Below are 18661 nucleotides of genomic sequence, written 5' to 3'. Positions count from 1 at the left end.
TATACATATATCTTTTTCTTTTTTTAAACTACTCACCAAATACATGAGTGTGGTAGGGGTACAGGATATAAGACCAACATGACAAAGCTATTGTATTTATCTATACTAACAGCAAATAATTAGGAAATAAAACTTGAAAAACAAATCCACTCACAAAAATACTTAGGAATAAATTTAATGAAAGATGTGACAACTACCAAATATTGCAAAAGAGAATTAAACAAGACATAAATAAGTTTACATATGTGTCATTCCAAGGATTGTTAAGAAAGTAATCATCTCCAAATGGATCTATAGACCAAAATCCAAATAAGCTTCCTTTGAAGCAAATTACAAGTTGATTTTAAAATTTACATAGAAAGCAAAGGACTTTAAATAGTTGAAACAGTTTTGAAAAATAAGAACAAAGTTGGAAAACTGACAGTACTACAGATCATATGCCATTGACATAAGAATAGATGAAGAAACAAAATAGAGTCCAGAGATAGACCCACATATATATGAGTGATTGACTATCAACAAAGGTACCAGGATAATCCAATAGAGATAAGAAACAACTGGATATCGTACATGGAAATAATGAACCTCAAACTTTACCTCACATTATACATAAAATTAACTCAAAAATGTTTATAAACCTAAATGTTAGAGATAAAACCATTAAACTTCTAGAAGAAAATACTGAAGAAAATCTTTGTGACATTGGTTTAGGCAAAGATTCCTTAAACAGGATACCAAAAGTGCAAATGATAAAAGAAAAAAAATTGAAAATGGGCTGTATAATTTAAAAGTCTTGCTTCTCGAAAGTCATTGTTAAGAAAACACAAAGGTAAGCCACAGATTGGAAGCAAAATGTTTCAAAACAATGAACTTGTATTCAGAATATATAAAGAACCCTTAAAACTCAATCAAAAGATCAAAAAAATCTAATAAAAATAGACCAAAGATTGGAACAGAAATTTCCCAAAAGAAGATATACAAATAGTCAATTGGCACATAAAAAGATGTTCAACATCACTAATCCTCAGAGAAATGCTAATTAAAACCACAAGATACCACTGCACACCAACTAGAAAGACTAAAGTTAAATAGACTGTGAATACCAAGTGTTGATGAAGATGCAGATCAACTGAAACTCTCTCCTACATTGCTGGTGGGAACATAAAACCTTACAGCCACTTTGCAAAATAGTATAGAAATACCTTATAACAATAAACATTCATTAACCATACTACCAAGCAATTCCATTCCTAGGTATTCAACCTAGAGAAATAAAAACATATGTCCACATGAAACCAGGTATGCAAATATTCATAATGGCCCAAAACTGGAAACAACCCAAATTTCTATCAACGGGTGAATGGATAAACAAATTGTAATATACACATGCCATGGACTATATAGAGCAATAAAAACAAACAAAATATTAATTAACCCAACAACATGAGTGACTCTCCAAAACATTATGATAAATAAAAGAAGTTAGACAGAAGCCAGGTGCCGTGGCTCATGCCTGTAATCCCAGCACTTTGGGAGGCCAAGGCAGGTGGATCACGAGGTCAGGAGTTCGAGACCAGCCTGCCCAACATGGTGAAACCCTGTCTCTACTAAAAATATAAAAAATTAGCCAGGCATGGTGGTGTGCACCTGTAATCCCAACTACTCGGGAGGCTGAGGCAGGAGAATCGCTTGAACCCAAGAGGCGGAGGTTGCAGCGAGCCGAGATTGTGCCATTGCACTCTAGCCTGGGCGACAGAGCAAGAGTCCGTCTTGAGAAAAAAAAAAAAAAAAAAAGTCAGACAGAAAAGACTATGCACTGAATGATTCCATTTACATGAAATTCTATAAAAGGCAACACTAATAATAAAAAGAAAAGCAATGTCTTCCTGGAACTGGGAGTTGAAGGAAGGGATCAAGAGCAAAGGACACAAGGAATCTTTCTAAGATAAGGATAAGGGTATTTATTTATTTATTTATTTATTTATTTATTTATTTAGAGACTGAGTCCCTCTCTGTTGCCCAGGCTGGAGTGCAGTGGCGCAATCTCAGCTTCCTGCAACCTCAGCTTCCTGGGCTCAAGCGATTCTCCTGCCTCAACCTCCTGAGTAGCTACAGGCATGCACTACCACGCCTGGCTAATTTTTATATTTTTAGTAGAGACAGGGTTTTGCCATGTTGGCCAGGCTGGTCTCAGACTCCTGACCTAAAGTGATATGCCCACCTCAGCCTCCTAAAGTGCTGGGATTACAGGCATGCACCACTATGCCCTGCTAATTTTTGTACTTTTAGTAGATATAGGGTTTTGCCATGTTGGCCAGGCTGGTTTCAAACTCCTGACCTAAAGTGATCCGCCCACTTTGGCCTCCCAAAGTGCTGAGATTACAGGCATAAGGCACCATGTCCAGCCAGGATATGGGTCTTTATCTTTATTGTGGTAGTGGTTACATGACTGTATATTCTTAGCAAAATTCATCAATCTGTGCTTTGCAAATTGGTGAATTTTATTATTTGTCACTATTTCCACGTAAACAAAAAGAGGACAAAATGACACGTATCTTAATATGTATATATTTGGGCGTGTCTACATTAGAAGACATGGTGATAGTAGTCAAATGCTTGTACTTACTTATAATGAATAAGTTGAATTTATGCAAAATAAGATAATATTCAACTGAATGTTATCAACTTTATATTTAACATTTCAAAATAAGGCCTAAATAAATATATAGTTCTATATACATGCAGAATCACCAAGAATAAGCTAATTCACATGTAGACTAATAAAGGTATATTGTGTGGGTAATTCTTAAAAAACTCTAAAAGAAATAAAGGAAGAGATTTTTAAAACGTACAGTAGAAAATGATCCTACAGAAGATAAGCAAAAAACACCCAACATATGTATGATAGGGATCGCAAGGGAAAATGCCAAACAATGGAACAAAACAAGTATTAAAACTGTATCTCCAGAAACTGTATTTCCTAAAATTAAAAAAAATCTTGAACTTATTGAAAGGACATACTGCAATCATTTCAGCATGACCCAACAATGAATCATATTATAGTTAAGGCTACTTAAAAGGAGATTAAAAAAAAAGACTAAGCCACTAAGAAAACAAGATTGTCACTGGACTTTTCACCAATCCTTAATGCCAAAAAAAATGATGTGACAAATTTAAAATACTCAAGTTGGCAAAATATAAGTCAAAGATTTTATGTCCACCCAAGCTGACCTCCAAGTACAAAGTTGCAAACTATTATAAACTTGCCAAAACTCAGGCAATAATTGATTCTGTAAGCCCTTCCTAAAGGATCTATTAGAAATGGCGATTAAGACAACCAAAAAGACTGAAAGACAGCAGTATAAGAATGAGTGATGAGTATTAAATATAAATTTATCTGCGAAACAAAGCTAAACCATGATTATAAGAAAGAAAATATAGCAGCTAAAATACAATTATCAAAAATCAGGAGGCATGGAGAGCATATGGATATGATTGTCTAATGGGTATTAATTGTAAACAAAATGACACTATTGTATATCAGATACTGGGTTAGAAGGAGGGGAGAGAGAAGAGGTTAGAAGCTAATTGCAATATTATTCAATGTAGGGAACTAGTTAGTCCAAAAACAAGAGGACTAGCAGTATTATGTAGAAGTCTTAGTATAAAGTTAACCAAAAGAAAAAAATGAGCAAATAAAACCCATTGCATAATGAAAGAGTTTAGATATAAAATACATAAAAATAAAATAATATGATAGAACTGAGGCCAAACATATTAATCATATCAATAGATGTAAAAGGGCTTAACTCACCTATTAAAAGAAAAGGATTTTCAGATTGGCTAACAAAGCAAAATCCAACACTATGCAGAATACAAGAGACACACCTAAAACAAAGAGATTCAAAAGAGTTAAAAATAAAAGGATGGCAAAAGATATATCAGGCAAACACAAATAAAAAGAAAACAGGGTCATAATCTTAATATCTGACAAGGTGGAATTCAGACCAAAAAGCATTAAAATAGATAAAGAAGTGCCCTTTATAATGTTTAAGGCTACAATTCACAATGAAGATATTAGTTATTAGTATTTATGCACCCAGTAACACAGTAATAACTTTGATTAAGCAGCAACCTACAGAAGATGCAAGGAGAAATAGACAGAAACACACTAATAATAGGAGACTTTAACATACCTCTCACAATCCAAGATCAAGTGGACTAAAAATTAATAAAAGGTATAAAAGACCTAAACAACATTACAAGGTAGATCTTATAGATATACATCAAACTCATATTATTGTATCAATAATAATAGAGATTACAACTTCTTTTTAAGTACATATGTGGTATTCACAAAAACTGACTAAATCTTATGACACAGCAAAAACCTCAATGTGCTACAAATAGAAATAATGTAAATAGTATCCTCAGACCATAAGGAAATAAAATTAGAAATCAACAACACAACAGAGAAACAAAAATACCCTTCCACATGGAAATTTATGCACTTTTAAACCACTCTTAGGTCAAAGGCAAATATACAAAATTCAATTGCAGAATTTCTTGAAAATAGTTACAATAAAGCCTGACATTACCATAATCTGTAGGCTACAACTAAAGGAAGTGTCAAAGAAAAATATATTGCATGAAATGCCTATCTCAATAAAAATTTTAAAAAAAATTAACAGCCAACTCAAAAAGCTAGAGGAATACAAAATAAAACAAAGAAATCAAGGAAAAAATAATCAGAAATTAATAATAAAAACTGAAATTAATTTAGAAATGCCAAAAACTAGAAGTAATAAATAAAAATAACTGGTTTCTTGAAAAAGAAATCAACAAAATAGACAAACCACTGACCCAATTTTTTAAAGGGGGCAGGGGAGACAGCACAAATACACAACATTAAATACAGTCATCCCTCAGTATCCACCAGGGATTGGTTCCCGGACCCACCCCCACCCCTAACCTTCTGCAGGTACTAAAATCCTTGGATGTTCAAGTCCTTTTTATAAAATTATATAGTATTTGCATATAACCTATGCACATTCTCCTGTATACTTTAAATCATCTCTGTTTTATAATACCGAATAAAATGTCATCCTATAGGAATAGTTGTCATACCCCACTGTATTTTTTTATTGTACTATTTTTTATTGTTTTTTTCCCAAATATTTTTGATCTACTGTTGGTTGAATCCATGGATGCAAAAACCACCAGATACAGAGGGCCGACTGTATGCATTAGAAATGACAAGCAGAAAATAAACATCAAAACAGAGGAATTTTTAAAATTTCTAAGATAGTCATTTGCATAATTCTATGCAAACAAACTTGAAAACTTAGATGAAATGCATAATTTTTTAGAGAAATAAAACTTACCAAAATTGACCCCAGTAGAAACAGAAAGTCTAAATAGAACAAGTGTCATACAACAAATAGAGAAAGAAGTTAAAGAGTTCCACTACAAAAAAAGCACAGGCCAGATTGTTTTACAGGGGAACTCTAAAAAACTTTTAAAGATCAGATAACACCAATGCTATTATATTATTCCAAAGTTTAGAAAGGAAGCAAAATTTCCAGGCTCACTTTATGTAGTGAGTATCACATTGTTCCCAGGTCCTGAATAAAATTACTTCCCACTCTACCCCCCAGAAAAACACCTATGAAACAATCTAACTTATTAATATCAATGCAAAAATTCTTAAAATATGATGAAATTCAACCAAGCATATTAATAAAGTTAAGAGAGGAAGCAATATGGTCTCCATAGATGCAGAAAATAAACTTGACTCAACACCCATTTTGGCTTAAAAAAAAAAACTTAACAAAATAAGAATTGACAGATACTGCCTAGTATATTACCTCAGCCCAAAATAATATCTTACTTAAAAGAGAAATACAAGAGATTTTCCTACTAAAGTAAAACACAAGCCAAGAACACCCATTCTCTCTGCTATATTTCACACTGTATTGGAGATACTGACCAATGCAATCAGAAAACAAGAAAGCAATTAGAGGCATAAAAATTGAGTAGAAAAGAAAGGACAAAACTATTTTCTATTTGCAGAGCATAGAATTGTATATCTTGAAAACCCAAAAGAATAGATGGAAAAATGACTACAAAAAGAAAATAATTTAGTAAAATAAAGTTATAAAATCAGCATACAAAAACTCAATAGCCTTCATGTATTCAAAATTTTAAAATAGAAGAAATGATACATCTCAATTATGATGGCAAAAAATGATGAAAGAAAATACTAAGCAAGAGCTCTATAAGAAATTCCAAAATCTATATGAGAAAAAAGCACCCCAAGAAAGGCACAGACTTCAACAAATGGAAAGACATACCATGTTCTTAGAAAGAGTAAGATTCAATATCAGAAAGATGTCAATTCTTCCTAAAGTAAGTTATTCTATAAAAGTAATATGATACTCACAAAAATACTATGAGGCTTTTTCCTGGAGTTATTCAACTTGTTTATAAAATAATTTTGGAAGAATGAAAAAGATCTAACGCAATGAGGGTTATGTGAAAAAAAAAAAAGAACGTAAAAGAAAGCCAGTGAAACCTGCTTGAAACATTATTTTTTAAGAACAATGTTGAATGGGAGAGTGGAGATTCTTAGAAAATTCCCCACAAAAATTTTAGCCTCCAGTTAAAATAAAGGGTAGTAATGACCACAGGAGCAATTGTTGGCTCCCTGTGAATAAGTCATCCCAAGTTCATTTCAACTTCCTATTTTTTTAGAGATCCAGACAGGGCATCAAAGAAAAGTTGTAGAGAGTGTATACATCTCAGCAAAGTAGGATGCACTTGGAGAGTCAACTGTAAGCTCCTCTAGAGCCTAGCACAGTGCCTGATACATTGTAGACACCCAATAAATATTGGTTGAATAAGTGAATAGACAAGTTGATGAAATATATAGATTGAGTGGTACCATGATAGGATAGATTTGTATCTAGCGAAACTGTCATATTTAAAATATATTGATTAGAGGCTCAAAGCCAACTTGAAAAAAGTTATTTAATAGCATGACACTCACAGGGCTTTGGTGCTTCTTTCTTTTTGTCAACATTTTTATTTTGGATACTTCATATAGGAATGCATATTGTTTTGGTAGTTGACACAAAACCAATGGAAGAATAGCTAATATGTTGGATTATAGAATCAGACATAACAATGAAATAACATTAATAAGACAAAATGTAATAAGGTTTGTAGTGGTTTGAATTGTATCCCCCAAAAGATATGTTCAAGTCTTAATCCTGGTACTGTGAATGTGACCTCATTTGGAAATAGGGTCTCTGCAGATATAATCAAGTTAAGATAAGGTCATACTGGATTAAGGTGGGCTCTAAATCAAATGACGTGTGTTTATAAGAGGAAGGAGAGAGAGGTTTGGATACAGAGACACAGGCTGTGTAAAGATGGAGGCAGAGATTGGCGTGATGCTGCTACAACCAAGGAATGCCAAAGATTGCCAGAAACCCCCAGAAGCTAGGACACAAGGAAGGGAGATTCTTCCCTAGAGCCTGCAGAGAGAGCACAGCCCTGCCAACACTTTGATTTCAGACTTCTGGCTTCCAGAACTGTAAGAGAATAATCTTCAGTTGTTTTACACCACCTAGTCTGTGCTAATTCATTACAGCAGCTCTAGAAAACTAATACAGCGTTAAACAAAGCCCTAAGACTTTCAGCTGCACAGATAGAGGGTAAGTGCTCACTGAAAATATTAGAATGATATGCAAAAGACTCGCATGACCCTTGCGCAAGGATGACACACAAATCTGTGAAAAGTTCTGTATAAAAAAATAAAAAGAAGAAATAGGAATTAAGGTACTTGAGGAACATTGAAGAAATAAAACCAAAGTATAATAACACATCTCTCAAAGCTGTTATGAAAATGAATTAAGCCAATATATACCAAAGTGCCTAGTACCTAGTAGGCACAAGCAATAAATATCTAAACTGTCTTTCCTGGAGAGCTTAAGATTCAAGCACATATAATCCTGACATGCTAAACTGTTTGTGAGTTATTATCTATTTCTACTTCTGAGGCAAGCTGATTTATTCTTAAAATAAAATAACATATACATAAATGTATATGTATATACACATGCATTTGTGCATGTATATATACATAAATATATATGTATACACACACACATATCCTTTTAATTTTATTCTATTGGAAGACCAAGTCCCTGAGACCAATGAAAATGAAAGATACCCTGAAATGCTGAACACCACCCCAGTTTTAATCCCACATCAAATATCAAATGAGACTCACATGATAAGCTGTATGCTGTTGGTAACATTGGTCTTGAAAAGTCCAGAAGGAGAGAAAAACAAGACACAAATAGAATAAATGGACTGAAAGAAGCTAAAAGTTCTAAATGAAATTGTTGAGCTTTTCACATTACAGAAAGCAAGAGTATTGATAAGAATATATTTTTTGCTTAATGCACTTTTTGATACAGGAAATATTTCATTTCTAAGCCAATATATATGTTTATTTATGCAGAGCTATCCATATATTTTCAAAATGTAAGAAACAAATGCATATGAATTTCCAACATAATACTACTGCAAAACAAGAATCCCAACTTAAAGCTTATTTATTGGTTGAGTAATCAATACATAAAACTTGAACAGGATCCAAGTAAAACTGGTCTGAAGAGGCCCTGACTTTAGATATATTGCCACTTTATCTTAAAAAAAAAAACAGTTGGCTGTGTGCTAAAACTGCCTACCACTTTAAGAATCATAATTATTATTTTGAATATAGTAAAAGGAAAATTTAGCTAATCGGACAGAATCAAAACCACAATGAATGTTTAAGAAATGTGTAACATGTTATATAAATACTGTAACATTTGATTTAGCAAATATATTTTAAGTATTTTTGACAACTGTAGTTTTATTTACCTGTAAATCCATTTGAAAAGCATGCATTTTGTGCAATGTTCACATTGCATAGAATGCAGAACTTCATATTAACAAAAATGTAAAATCTTCAAATTAATGATATCCAAACACTTGGTTATGTAATCCTTCCTTATAAAAGGCATTTCATCCACCCTCAGTCATTTTTACTTTTTCAAGAAACGATTTTTGTGCAAACACTATGCACTGGACAAGGGATTGCACACTGGAGACACAGAGAGGAACATAATACAATCTACACACAAAGTAAATTAAGGCAACTAACAAGAAACTAATTGAAATATAGTGTGACCACACAAATAGGGCATACAGGGAGAAAGTGGCAATCAGGCAAGGTTTCAAAGCTAAGTATTGAGCAGTAAGTAGGCATTAGACAGGCCAAGACGATGAGGGGGAAGAAAACATTTCAGGCAAAAAGAACATGATACATTGGAGGAACTGAAAAAATAGTTCATTGTAACTGGATCGAAGAGGTAAAGCAGAGATTGTTGATGAGCTAGAATCAACAAGGCTTGGGAATGTGTTGAATAGTTATGGCAGAGAGTAAAAAGTTTAGGAAGACTGATTTTTTGACTTGGATAAATGAGCAAGGAAGTGTCATTTACCAAAATGACTGATCTAAAAAGAAGTACAAGGTTGGAACAAAGGACAATGAATTTGGGTGGTATGTATAAGATGCTTGGGTAGAGATAGAGGACTGTAGTTCCAAAAACGTTTGTGGACTAGAAAATTGTATGTGGGAGGCATCCTCGTAGATGATACCATGTAAGTGAATGTGGTCAAGAGTCTGTGGGATTTTAAAAAAGAGTGAGAGAGAGGACTAATGACAGATTCCTGTGCGAAGCTAATTTTCAAAAGGCAGGAAGAAGACAGCCCTAAGAAAAAATCTGAGTGGGAACAGCCAGAAAAGAAAGAAGAAAAGGAGTTTAAATCAGGAATGCAGCAACTAGTGTCAAATGATACAGAGAAGTCATGTAAGACGAGAGCTAAAAGCTATTCTTCTTTTTGCAACCACAAAAATGGTTATAATAGGCACATTCTAATTTTTGCATAATATGAATAAAACTGTAATAGAGTTTCCTCTATAAGAAGTTTGCAATATTCTTGTGAAAAGATTTCTAAATGACTACAACTGCAGTGCTATTGAAAGGAGAAGTACTTTTCTATTTTAGTGATATTACCATATAATGTGCAAAAAATAAAGAAAACTATCTATTGATTTCTCCATGCATGGCCCTTACATATACATGGGAGAGGGGCAAGTTCAACTTCAAGTCATAGTGCTAATCAGCTACACTCTTAAAATTGTTTATCTTTGATGTAATCAAAAATATTTTTGGTTACTGGGAGGCTAGATCCAAACTTCACAATTATCCATTTTGGCAGCAAGCATAAGGTTTTATATTTGATGATGATGATGATGATAATAATTGTTAACATTTATTAAGTCCTCATTATGTGCCAGGATTCTCTGCTAAGCACTGTTCATGAATCACCTCATTTAATCTTCACAACAACTATAACTATCCCCATTTTATAGAGGATGTAGTCAGGGCTTAGAGACATTAACTTATCTAAGGTCACAGAGTTTACAGGGAGCAAAGCCAGGATTCAAACACAGGCAGCAGTCTGATTCTAGAACCCCAACTCTGAATGTCTGCTGTTACCAAAAGCAGAGCTTCTTTTGAAAGAGCATACCCAAGGTGATCCCGATTGGTCAATTTTGATTCTTAGAACACAGAAAAAGTTTGGGGTGGAGGGAGTGGGACTCCTCTTTAGAATTCCAAATAAATTTCATTTTTAACATTCCAAATTCTATATCAGCTATGCAAACATTTTCACTACAGTGAACTTTGTAAGAAAAAGAAGCATTTGGAGAAAAAAAAATTTAACTCTTCTGCAATCACCTGAGAAAGTGCTAGGAAGCTTTCACCTCCTGTTTTGAGGCTCTGCAGATAGCACAGGAAACAGATTGAATATTTTTTTAAAGGCTCCAAAAACTAGCTGCTGCTGCTTCTTTTTTTTTTTTTTTTTTTTTTTTTTTTTTGAGACAGAGTTTTGCTCTGGTTTCCCAGGCTGGAGTGCAATGGCACAATCTCTACTCATAGCAATCTCCGCCTCCCAGGTTCAGGTGATTCTCCTGCCTCAGCCTCCTGAGTAGCTGGGATTACAGACATGCACCACCATGCCAGGCTAATTTTGTATTTTTAGTAGAGATGGGGTTTCTCCATGTTGGTCAGGCTGGTCTCGAACTCCCGACCCCAGGTGATCCACCTGCCTCGGCCTCCCAAAGTGCTGGGATTACAGGCGTGAGCCACTGCGCCCGGCCACTAGCTTCTCCTTCATCACTATTACTTATCTCACAGAAAATGCCACTACATAAAACAGAAATCATTTTTCATATCTCTGTGATACGTTACATTTCAAAGGTAAATCGAGTAAGCTGGTTTGGGTTGAAATGCAAGTACTTTCTCTTGCTGGTCCAACAAAACTATGTCTACTTGTCAAACCAGTGAAACCTTTATCTACATCAAGAAGCTCCAAGAAGAAGAGTAATAGAAATAATATTTTGACATTATATTAAGCCTAATTCTCCCTCCTCATTCCTTAGGAAAGTGGTAGTGTGCATCCTGAATGCAGAGGAGAAACGAGCTCTCCCATTCTCTCCTTATCCAGTAGTCTTCACACCCAGTAGAAGAAAAAAAAAATTCCCTGACCTTTCCTTCTCTTGCTCCTTACATGTAGCTAAACTTCTACCAAGTCCAAGGATAAAATGCTGCCAATCTGCATTCTTTTTATAAAAAGTATTTGTCCTTCATGAACATCAACTATGCAGCCTATTGTGTTTTTGCTTTATTTTCAGGTACATAACATACACGAAAATGTCAATCCACTCATGTTAGTGCATATTAACAGAAAAAGAAAAGAGATTCCTTAATTACCTTCATTCTAAATACAGATACCTAAAAACATCCATAGCATCCTTAACCTTTCCACAGCCTACTCCCATTTACCTCCTTTGCCCTCCAAACCCTTAAGACTAAAGCAAAGATAGCTCCTACTACAATTCCTTACTTTAAAGATGGAAACTCTGAGGCACAAAACTATTAAGTTAATTGCCCCATGTCTCACAATTAATCAGAAGGACATACAAAGCTCAAGTCCACATGTTCTAGCTCCAGATATGGTGTCCTTTTCATCCTCTACAGATGAAAAAAATGTGTTTCACTAACACGTCTAAAATAGCTACTTAAGTCCACTAATTGCTCTACAGAATCAAGTCCATAGATAGATTTTATTCATTGCCCAGGAAAGAGACAAGACAAAGCATCCAGTCCATTTCAAAATATAACAAGGAAGAGAAAACACAGGAAGAGGACAGTAATACTCACTGGCTTTAGCCTGAAATTACTTACGTAATATGTAACTACACAATCAAATGACAGGTGGTGTTTTTTCCTTTAAAAACCATACTATAATAAAACCACTTGGCTTTATTATAATATCAGGATGTGATATTCTCAAGTGGGAGGTTCTACATGGACTCAAACTATGTTACCATTCCTCAAAACAGAATGCACCAAATTTTTTTCAAAAACCTCTGTAAAAGCAAAACTTAATTTTGAATGTAGATTTAACTTTCAGAAACATGCAAAAAAAATCACAAGAGAGCTTCCTAACTATTTAGAGGGGATGGACTATTTAAAAGTGGGCAATGCTTGTCATTATCATAGCCATCATTTATTGAGTACATTCTATGTGCTAGGCTCATTACTAAACCTTTTATATGTATTCTCTCATTCCCCACAACAACCCCATCAGCATGATTAGCCCAGGTTTACAGATGAGGAAATAAAGTTCAGAGAGGTCAATTATCTTGCCCAAGGTCAAACAGTAGCAAAACTAAGATTCAAACTCAGATCTTCCGGATTCCAAAAAAACATAAAGAAGTAAAAGCACTGGGTGGTAGGTGGGCATGCACAATTTCTAATGAACCATCAATCTGAGAATTCTAGGAGCCTTCAGTTTATTTAACTTATCTGGTGAATAAATGACATACTGCATTTTATTATATATAAGATATTGCCCTCAAATAATGAGACTACTGTTTTGTGTGTCTCAAAAACCGGCTTTAATAGCCATTCCAAAGAAGAATTACAAAGACTTTTAAGTAGTGACAGCATTATCCATATAATATGTACTGCTTTGCAAGAAAGGAGTCAATCTAGGTGAATAAGTTCTGGTATATTGTTAAAAATTCAAACTCACTGCTTAATAAAAACATCTTTTATTTACAATCTGAAGTTTAAGCTCCTGAATCCCTCAAGCCCTCAAGTGCACTCGGAAAAAGGCTTCACATTGATCAACCTACCAAGCACACACCGAAGGCCTACTAGTGCGCACTGCAATAAGACAGACTATGGGAACCATATTAGAAACTTACTCCATCCACAAGGAGTTAGCAGGTTGCTTCCAACCACGCACACAGTCAGTCATTACTGGGACAACCAAAATCCTCCGGTGCTATTTGCTATAGTTTGTGTGGGCTGCCCTACAAAGGAAGCCTGCTCTTTGGAACAATAATTAGATCAATTAGGTCATTTTCCCAGAGCTCCTTTCACTTTCTTGTAAGCACCGCATGGTTGTGGTTGGTTTTGACATTGGTGTTGGCATTAGTGAGTTAATTTTCCTCTTGCCTGGCTCCCTGCTCCCTCCCCCTTCTCTCCCTTCTTGCCTCTTCCACCCGAAGTGGAAACTGCGGACTCAAACTCCCCTATGGCTCCAGCACCAAGAACTGGGCATGCTCAGAAGGCCAGGCAGGCTTTGGTTGCAACTGACAGTTCCCCGCCCCTGATTTGCCGCTACCCCCTTCCCCCACTCCAACAAGAGATACTGAAATGTTTATCTGAAAGATACGAGGCCTCTTTTTCCCGAGAATGACCCCATTTTAATTTCATTTCGCAGGGTCTCTGAGTCTTGAGAAACCCCCGCTGGAGCCCGAGGAAGACCGTATTATTTTTCAGCACCGGGGACAGCGCCGCGCTGCCATTAACGTCCACCCTCCCCCACCTTCTCTCTCCGCCACCCCCCACCCGCCCCAACCTCAGCCCCCACCCCCGCACCAGCACAATGCCAAGGTCTCCCAGCAGCCGCAAACGCCGCAGCTGCAATAGCTCCCAGCCGAGGCCGGGCCGGAATGCCGGGCCGGCTGCTACTTACACTGCTCCGCTTTGGTGGACATGGTGCTGTCCAGTTGGAAAGGCTTTGCCCCAAAATCTGTGTCGTGTGAGCTCCCTCGCTCCGCCAGCGATGTTGCGAGGAAAAGAGTGCATACCCCCCACCCCCCACCCCCTCGCTTTCCCCCTCCCTTAGGCCCGTGTCGCTACCATTCGGACAAAACGCACATCAAATTGCAGAATTCGGTCCCGGAAGGTTAGGAAATCGCCCCCGGAGAAATGGGTGGGATTTAATAGGCGGCCAAAGGCTTCCTGTCCGTCCCCTCCTGGAGCTGCCCGCGTTGATGTGGGCGGGGAGACCGAAAGGAGAGAGCAGGCTGCGGCTCCTGGTGAAATGGGAAAATGGGCTCGACCGGGGGAGGAGTATTTCCATTCATAAGGCGCACGGAGGGGACGGGTGTTTCCCAGAGAAAAGCCTCTTAAAGCGCCGGAGTCCCCGACCATTTGGATCTCCCATTGGCGTTCTCCGGGCCTGTAAATCCTGCTCCCGGAGCAGCCCCCGGAGCCTCAGCAGGGTGACCAGAGAGGGACCCAGGTGCGTCCCACGCTTCGTCTCAACCTCCGGGAGGAAGGAGAGGGAGGCGGATCCGGGGCGGGCTGGAGCGCCGGGGCCGGAGGGTGCGAGGATGCTCCTGAGGACCGCGAGGAAGAAAATGCAGGAGGAACCCTCAGCATGGCTTCCCTGCGCGCTGCGGTCCCTGCCCTCGCCTCCCCTCTGCGATGGGCTCTCCTGCTGATGATTGGGGATGGGAGGTCCCACTGCCAGGGGACTGTGACAAGACTTTAGAAGTTGGGGCTGAAGGAAGGAGGAGATGTCCACGGATGGTGAAGCTGGAAGGGCCACAGAAAAGGAAGATGAAAGACTGAAGACAGGAAGACCCCAGGTGTGCTCCCTTGCAGCCATCCCAGCTGGACAGGGACACATTAGGAAGCCCCTCGACTGGAAAACCGAAGGCAGCAGGAAAGGAAGGCAATAGACGAGGGCATCGTGCATATTAATAGGAAGATATCCAAAGAATCCACTACAGAATGGAGAGACACTTGGAGTCGGGAAGAACCAGATTCAAGACCCACTTTTACCACTTACTCACTCAAGGACCATCTTCTAATCTCCCTACACCTCCGGTTCTTTATCTGTAAAATGGGAACATTAAAACCTGCCCTGTCATCTGAAGAGTTACTGGGCAGATCGAATGGATGCGCAAGTCCTTGTAAACTAAAAGTACGGCACAATCCCCAACCATTATGTCCATTCTTCATTCAAATAGTTTAATTTGTTAAAGCTGAGGGGCAATGGTCATAGCAGGTTAATTTAGTAAAAGTTACAGGAACAAAACTGTAAGTGTTGACAATGACTTTTAATGCTGATAAATCAATGTTTTCCACCTCAGAGAATAAAAGATCCTATTTAGGGAAAGAATTTTAAATTCTGTGTAATATATCAAACTATTCAGGTGAAATCTTGGACAATTAAGAAAAATATTATGAACAAACATCAAGGAAAGATGCTTGTGAGTAGCAAAAAAAAAAAATCTACAAATAACAGGGAAACTGCCCATAATGATGCACACACAGCACTCAAGTTTCATGGTATTTGCAAAAATGTTCATAAAGGGTTAGTGAATTGGCTCTTTGGGTTGCATATGTGATTGGACTCTGACATCCTGCTGATTGGCAGGTTGCTCTGGCTAATCAGCTATCATTCCATGTCATTGTTCATTCCCAAAACCACATCCCAAAGAGAAGTTCCATTTATTAGTAAAAGATAAATGATTATGTGAAGCATGATGCCAAAGAGTTCGTTTTGAGTAAAAAGAAATTGGAATCATTCTAAAGAAAATATGAATATAATGATCATTCCTGAGAAGATGACAAACACTTTGTATGGCTAAAAGAAAGCTCAATGGGTTATTCAGAAAATTCTTGGAAGCCTGAGGCTTTGATAAAGAAAACAGTAATTGGAAATTAACACACATGAAAAAGAGGTGTCTTGGATAATACAGAAACAAAGGACAAAGTATGTGTTGGAAACCTATTATCCCTTTATCTGCTTAACAATCTTTCATTTGTCATCAATTAACCCTCCCGTTACTGAGTTAAGGGAGAGTATAATGGTGTTAAGTCATGGACTGAGGAGTTAGACAGCCTGGGTTTGAATTCCAGCTTTGCCTCTCATGATCTGTGTAACCTGGTGCAAGTTACTTAACTTCTCCATGCCTCGACTGCCTTACCTGAAAAATGGTCATATCATAGTCACATTAAAGGTTGTCAGGAATAAATAAGTATATATATGAGAATCTAGAACAATGACACATATGAGTGATGGCTGCTATTAGCACTACTGCTCAAACTCCTCAAATGCACCCAATCCATTCAGGTTAGTTCTGATGCTTCGGACCCTCCAAAGCCTGATAGCACCCATATAATTGAGACTCTAATCATCAACCTAGGCACTCACAGCTTGAGCCTTCTGACATGCCCATTAACTCACTAACCTGGGCCATATCCATTACTCAGTTTCACCATTCCAACATATGGCCTTACTACTTCAATGAACTCCCTCACCTTTCCTTCTGTCTCCACCTATCTCAATCCTTCCTGCTTAGTTTTCTTCTATTGCAGAGGTAGTGCCTCTTCTCATTGCCAGATGCAATGCCTTTTTTTCCAAACCTATGCCTCTAATTATAAACATTCCTACTTATTCTAGAATTTGCTATTTTAATTATCTTCTTTTTCCCAGCATTTTAAGTCTCATCTTTTCAATGGATTTTCCCATCCTGCTTGCAAACATGCATAAATTTTTCATCCTCAAAAAGCTGTGCCTATCATCTTACTGAATAAGTGGCCTCCATTTCTCCATTTCCTCACTACCCTACCTGCTATCAAATTGTGGCTGAAACAGGTTACTTCAATAGTCACTAATAATTTCCTAATAGTAAATTATAATTGCTTTATCTCTTGGTGACTAATGCCAGCATTTGAAATTTCTCCCTATTTCTTTTTGAAATTCCCTCTTCCCTTGACTTCTATAACATAATGCTCTTCAAAATCTTCTCCAAACTTTTTGCCCATTCTATTGTTTAATGAAGTAATTCAAACATAGAAATATTTTAAAAATCATGAACACTAATGTTACCACTACCCAGTCTCATCAAATCTTAATATTTTGTCATGTTGCATTGTTTTACTTTTCAGAAATAAAACATTTTAGAGACATTAGAAGCCCCCATAAAAAATTATTCTAAATTTGTGGTTATGTCCTTATATTTTATATTATTTACTTATTTGTTCAGCAACTACTTATTGAGTGCCTATGTATGTCAAACACTGCTCTAGGAACTTGTTATAATGTAGCAAACAGAGAAGACAAAAAAAATCTGCTTCTTAAAACTAATATTCTAGTGGAAAGACAAAAAATAAGTAAGTAAAACATAATATATTCAGTGCTGACAAGTACTAAAAAGAAAAATATTACACAAAGGGAAGGAGAAAGTTTGTATTGAAGGGTTTGAAATTTTGAATGAGATAAAATTTTAGATAGGGTAATTACATACACACCATATATGTCTATTTCCATAAGCAACATATATTATTTTACATGTTTTTTAATTTTCTATAATTAATACCACACTATATATATCTTTTTAAAACTTAACACTTTATGCTCAACATTCCATTTTGGTTTAATTATGTTTATTAAACACTATGTGTGAGGAACACCCCACACAATTAGTGATTAAAGACTCCAATAGCATACTCACAGCTTGATTGACCCAAAATGCCAAAATACATAGTTAAAAGCAATTATAGCTGCTAGAAAGTGAAGGGAGAACTGTGAGAAAGAGAGAGCCACAGTAAATGAGATATCACCTATTTACCTCTGCCCAAATATCTAGCTGATCTCTGAACCACACATGTGAAAGCCTGCATGCAAACAACAAAAACCCAACTAGGGATTCAAGAACTAAACTGATATTCAATAAACTGATAGTTTATAGTTTATATCCCATTAAGTTAGTTACCTGCTAAAAAAGTCAACACTCTTCAGAGGAAAATAACAGAATACAGAGTCTCCACAGCACTAAAATCACAATGTCCAGGATACAATCCAAATTTACATGACACACAAAGAAACAAGGAAATGTGACCCACTTGACCAATGGTGAAGAAAAAAGGCAATAGAAAATGAACCCAAGATGATCCAGATGTTATCATTAACAAAGATTTTAAATCATGTAAGTCTGCTCAGTGCAGTGAAAAAAAAATGCTTATAATGATTGTAAAGATGTCAGTAGAGAAATTGAGACTATATTTTTAAAAAACCATTGGAAATTTTAGAACTCAAAAGTACAATATGTGAAATAAAAAATTCACTAGATGATATTAATGGCAGGGTGTAGAAAATAGATGAAATATGAAGTAAGCTTAAAGATAAATCACTGTAAATTATCCAATCTGAAAAACAGATAGAA

At 36.5% G+C, this 18661-nt stretch overlaps 1 protein-coding gene and 1 non-coding gene across 21 annotated transcripts in view; one reads left to right on the top strand and one right to left on the bottom strand.

The window, feature by feature from the left end:
- Window positions 1–18661, bottom strand: part of UNC79 (unc-79 homolog, NALCN channel complex subunit) — a 374208-nt gene that overhangs the window by 262194 nt on the left and 93353 nt on the right. For 15 of the 20 annotated variants that reach the window (XM_054666242.2, XM_054666248.2, XM_054666250.2 and 12 more), the window contains exons 1-2: window positions 14173–14300; window positions 3815–3888 (exon numbers count right to left, since the gene is read on the bottom strand). The exons of 1 other annotated variant lie outside the window; for it this stretch is intronic. In XM_054666242.2, coding sequence (XP_054522217.1) covers window positions 3815–3888; window positions 14173–14285 — 187 coding nt within the window. In that variant the 5' untranslated portion in view covers window positions 14286–14300. Of the gene's footprint in view, window positions 1–3814; window positions 3889–14172; window positions 14301–14357; window positions 14431–18661 lie in introns of those variants that run through there. 4 more of the 20 variants (XM_009428339.5, XM_024348886.3, XM_054666247.2 and 1 more) reach the window with 3 other exon arrangements.
- On the top strand, window positions 7705–7815 carry LOC112205423 (U6 spliceosomal RNA). The gene has a single exon (XR_002939384.1). It is a non-coding gene; the product is annotated as a U6 spliceosomal RNA (small nuclear RNA).

This window comes from Pan troglodytes, chromosome 15 (genome assembly GCF_028858775.2).
Source record: "Pan troglodytes isolate AG18354 chromosome 15, NHGRI_mPanTro3-v2.0_pri, whole genome shotgun sequence".
NCBI classification, from domain to species: Eukaryota; Metazoa; Chordata; class Mammalia; order Primates; family Hominidae; genus Pan; species Pan troglodytes.
This window is presented reverse-complemented; position numbering and strand designations above follow the sequence as displayed.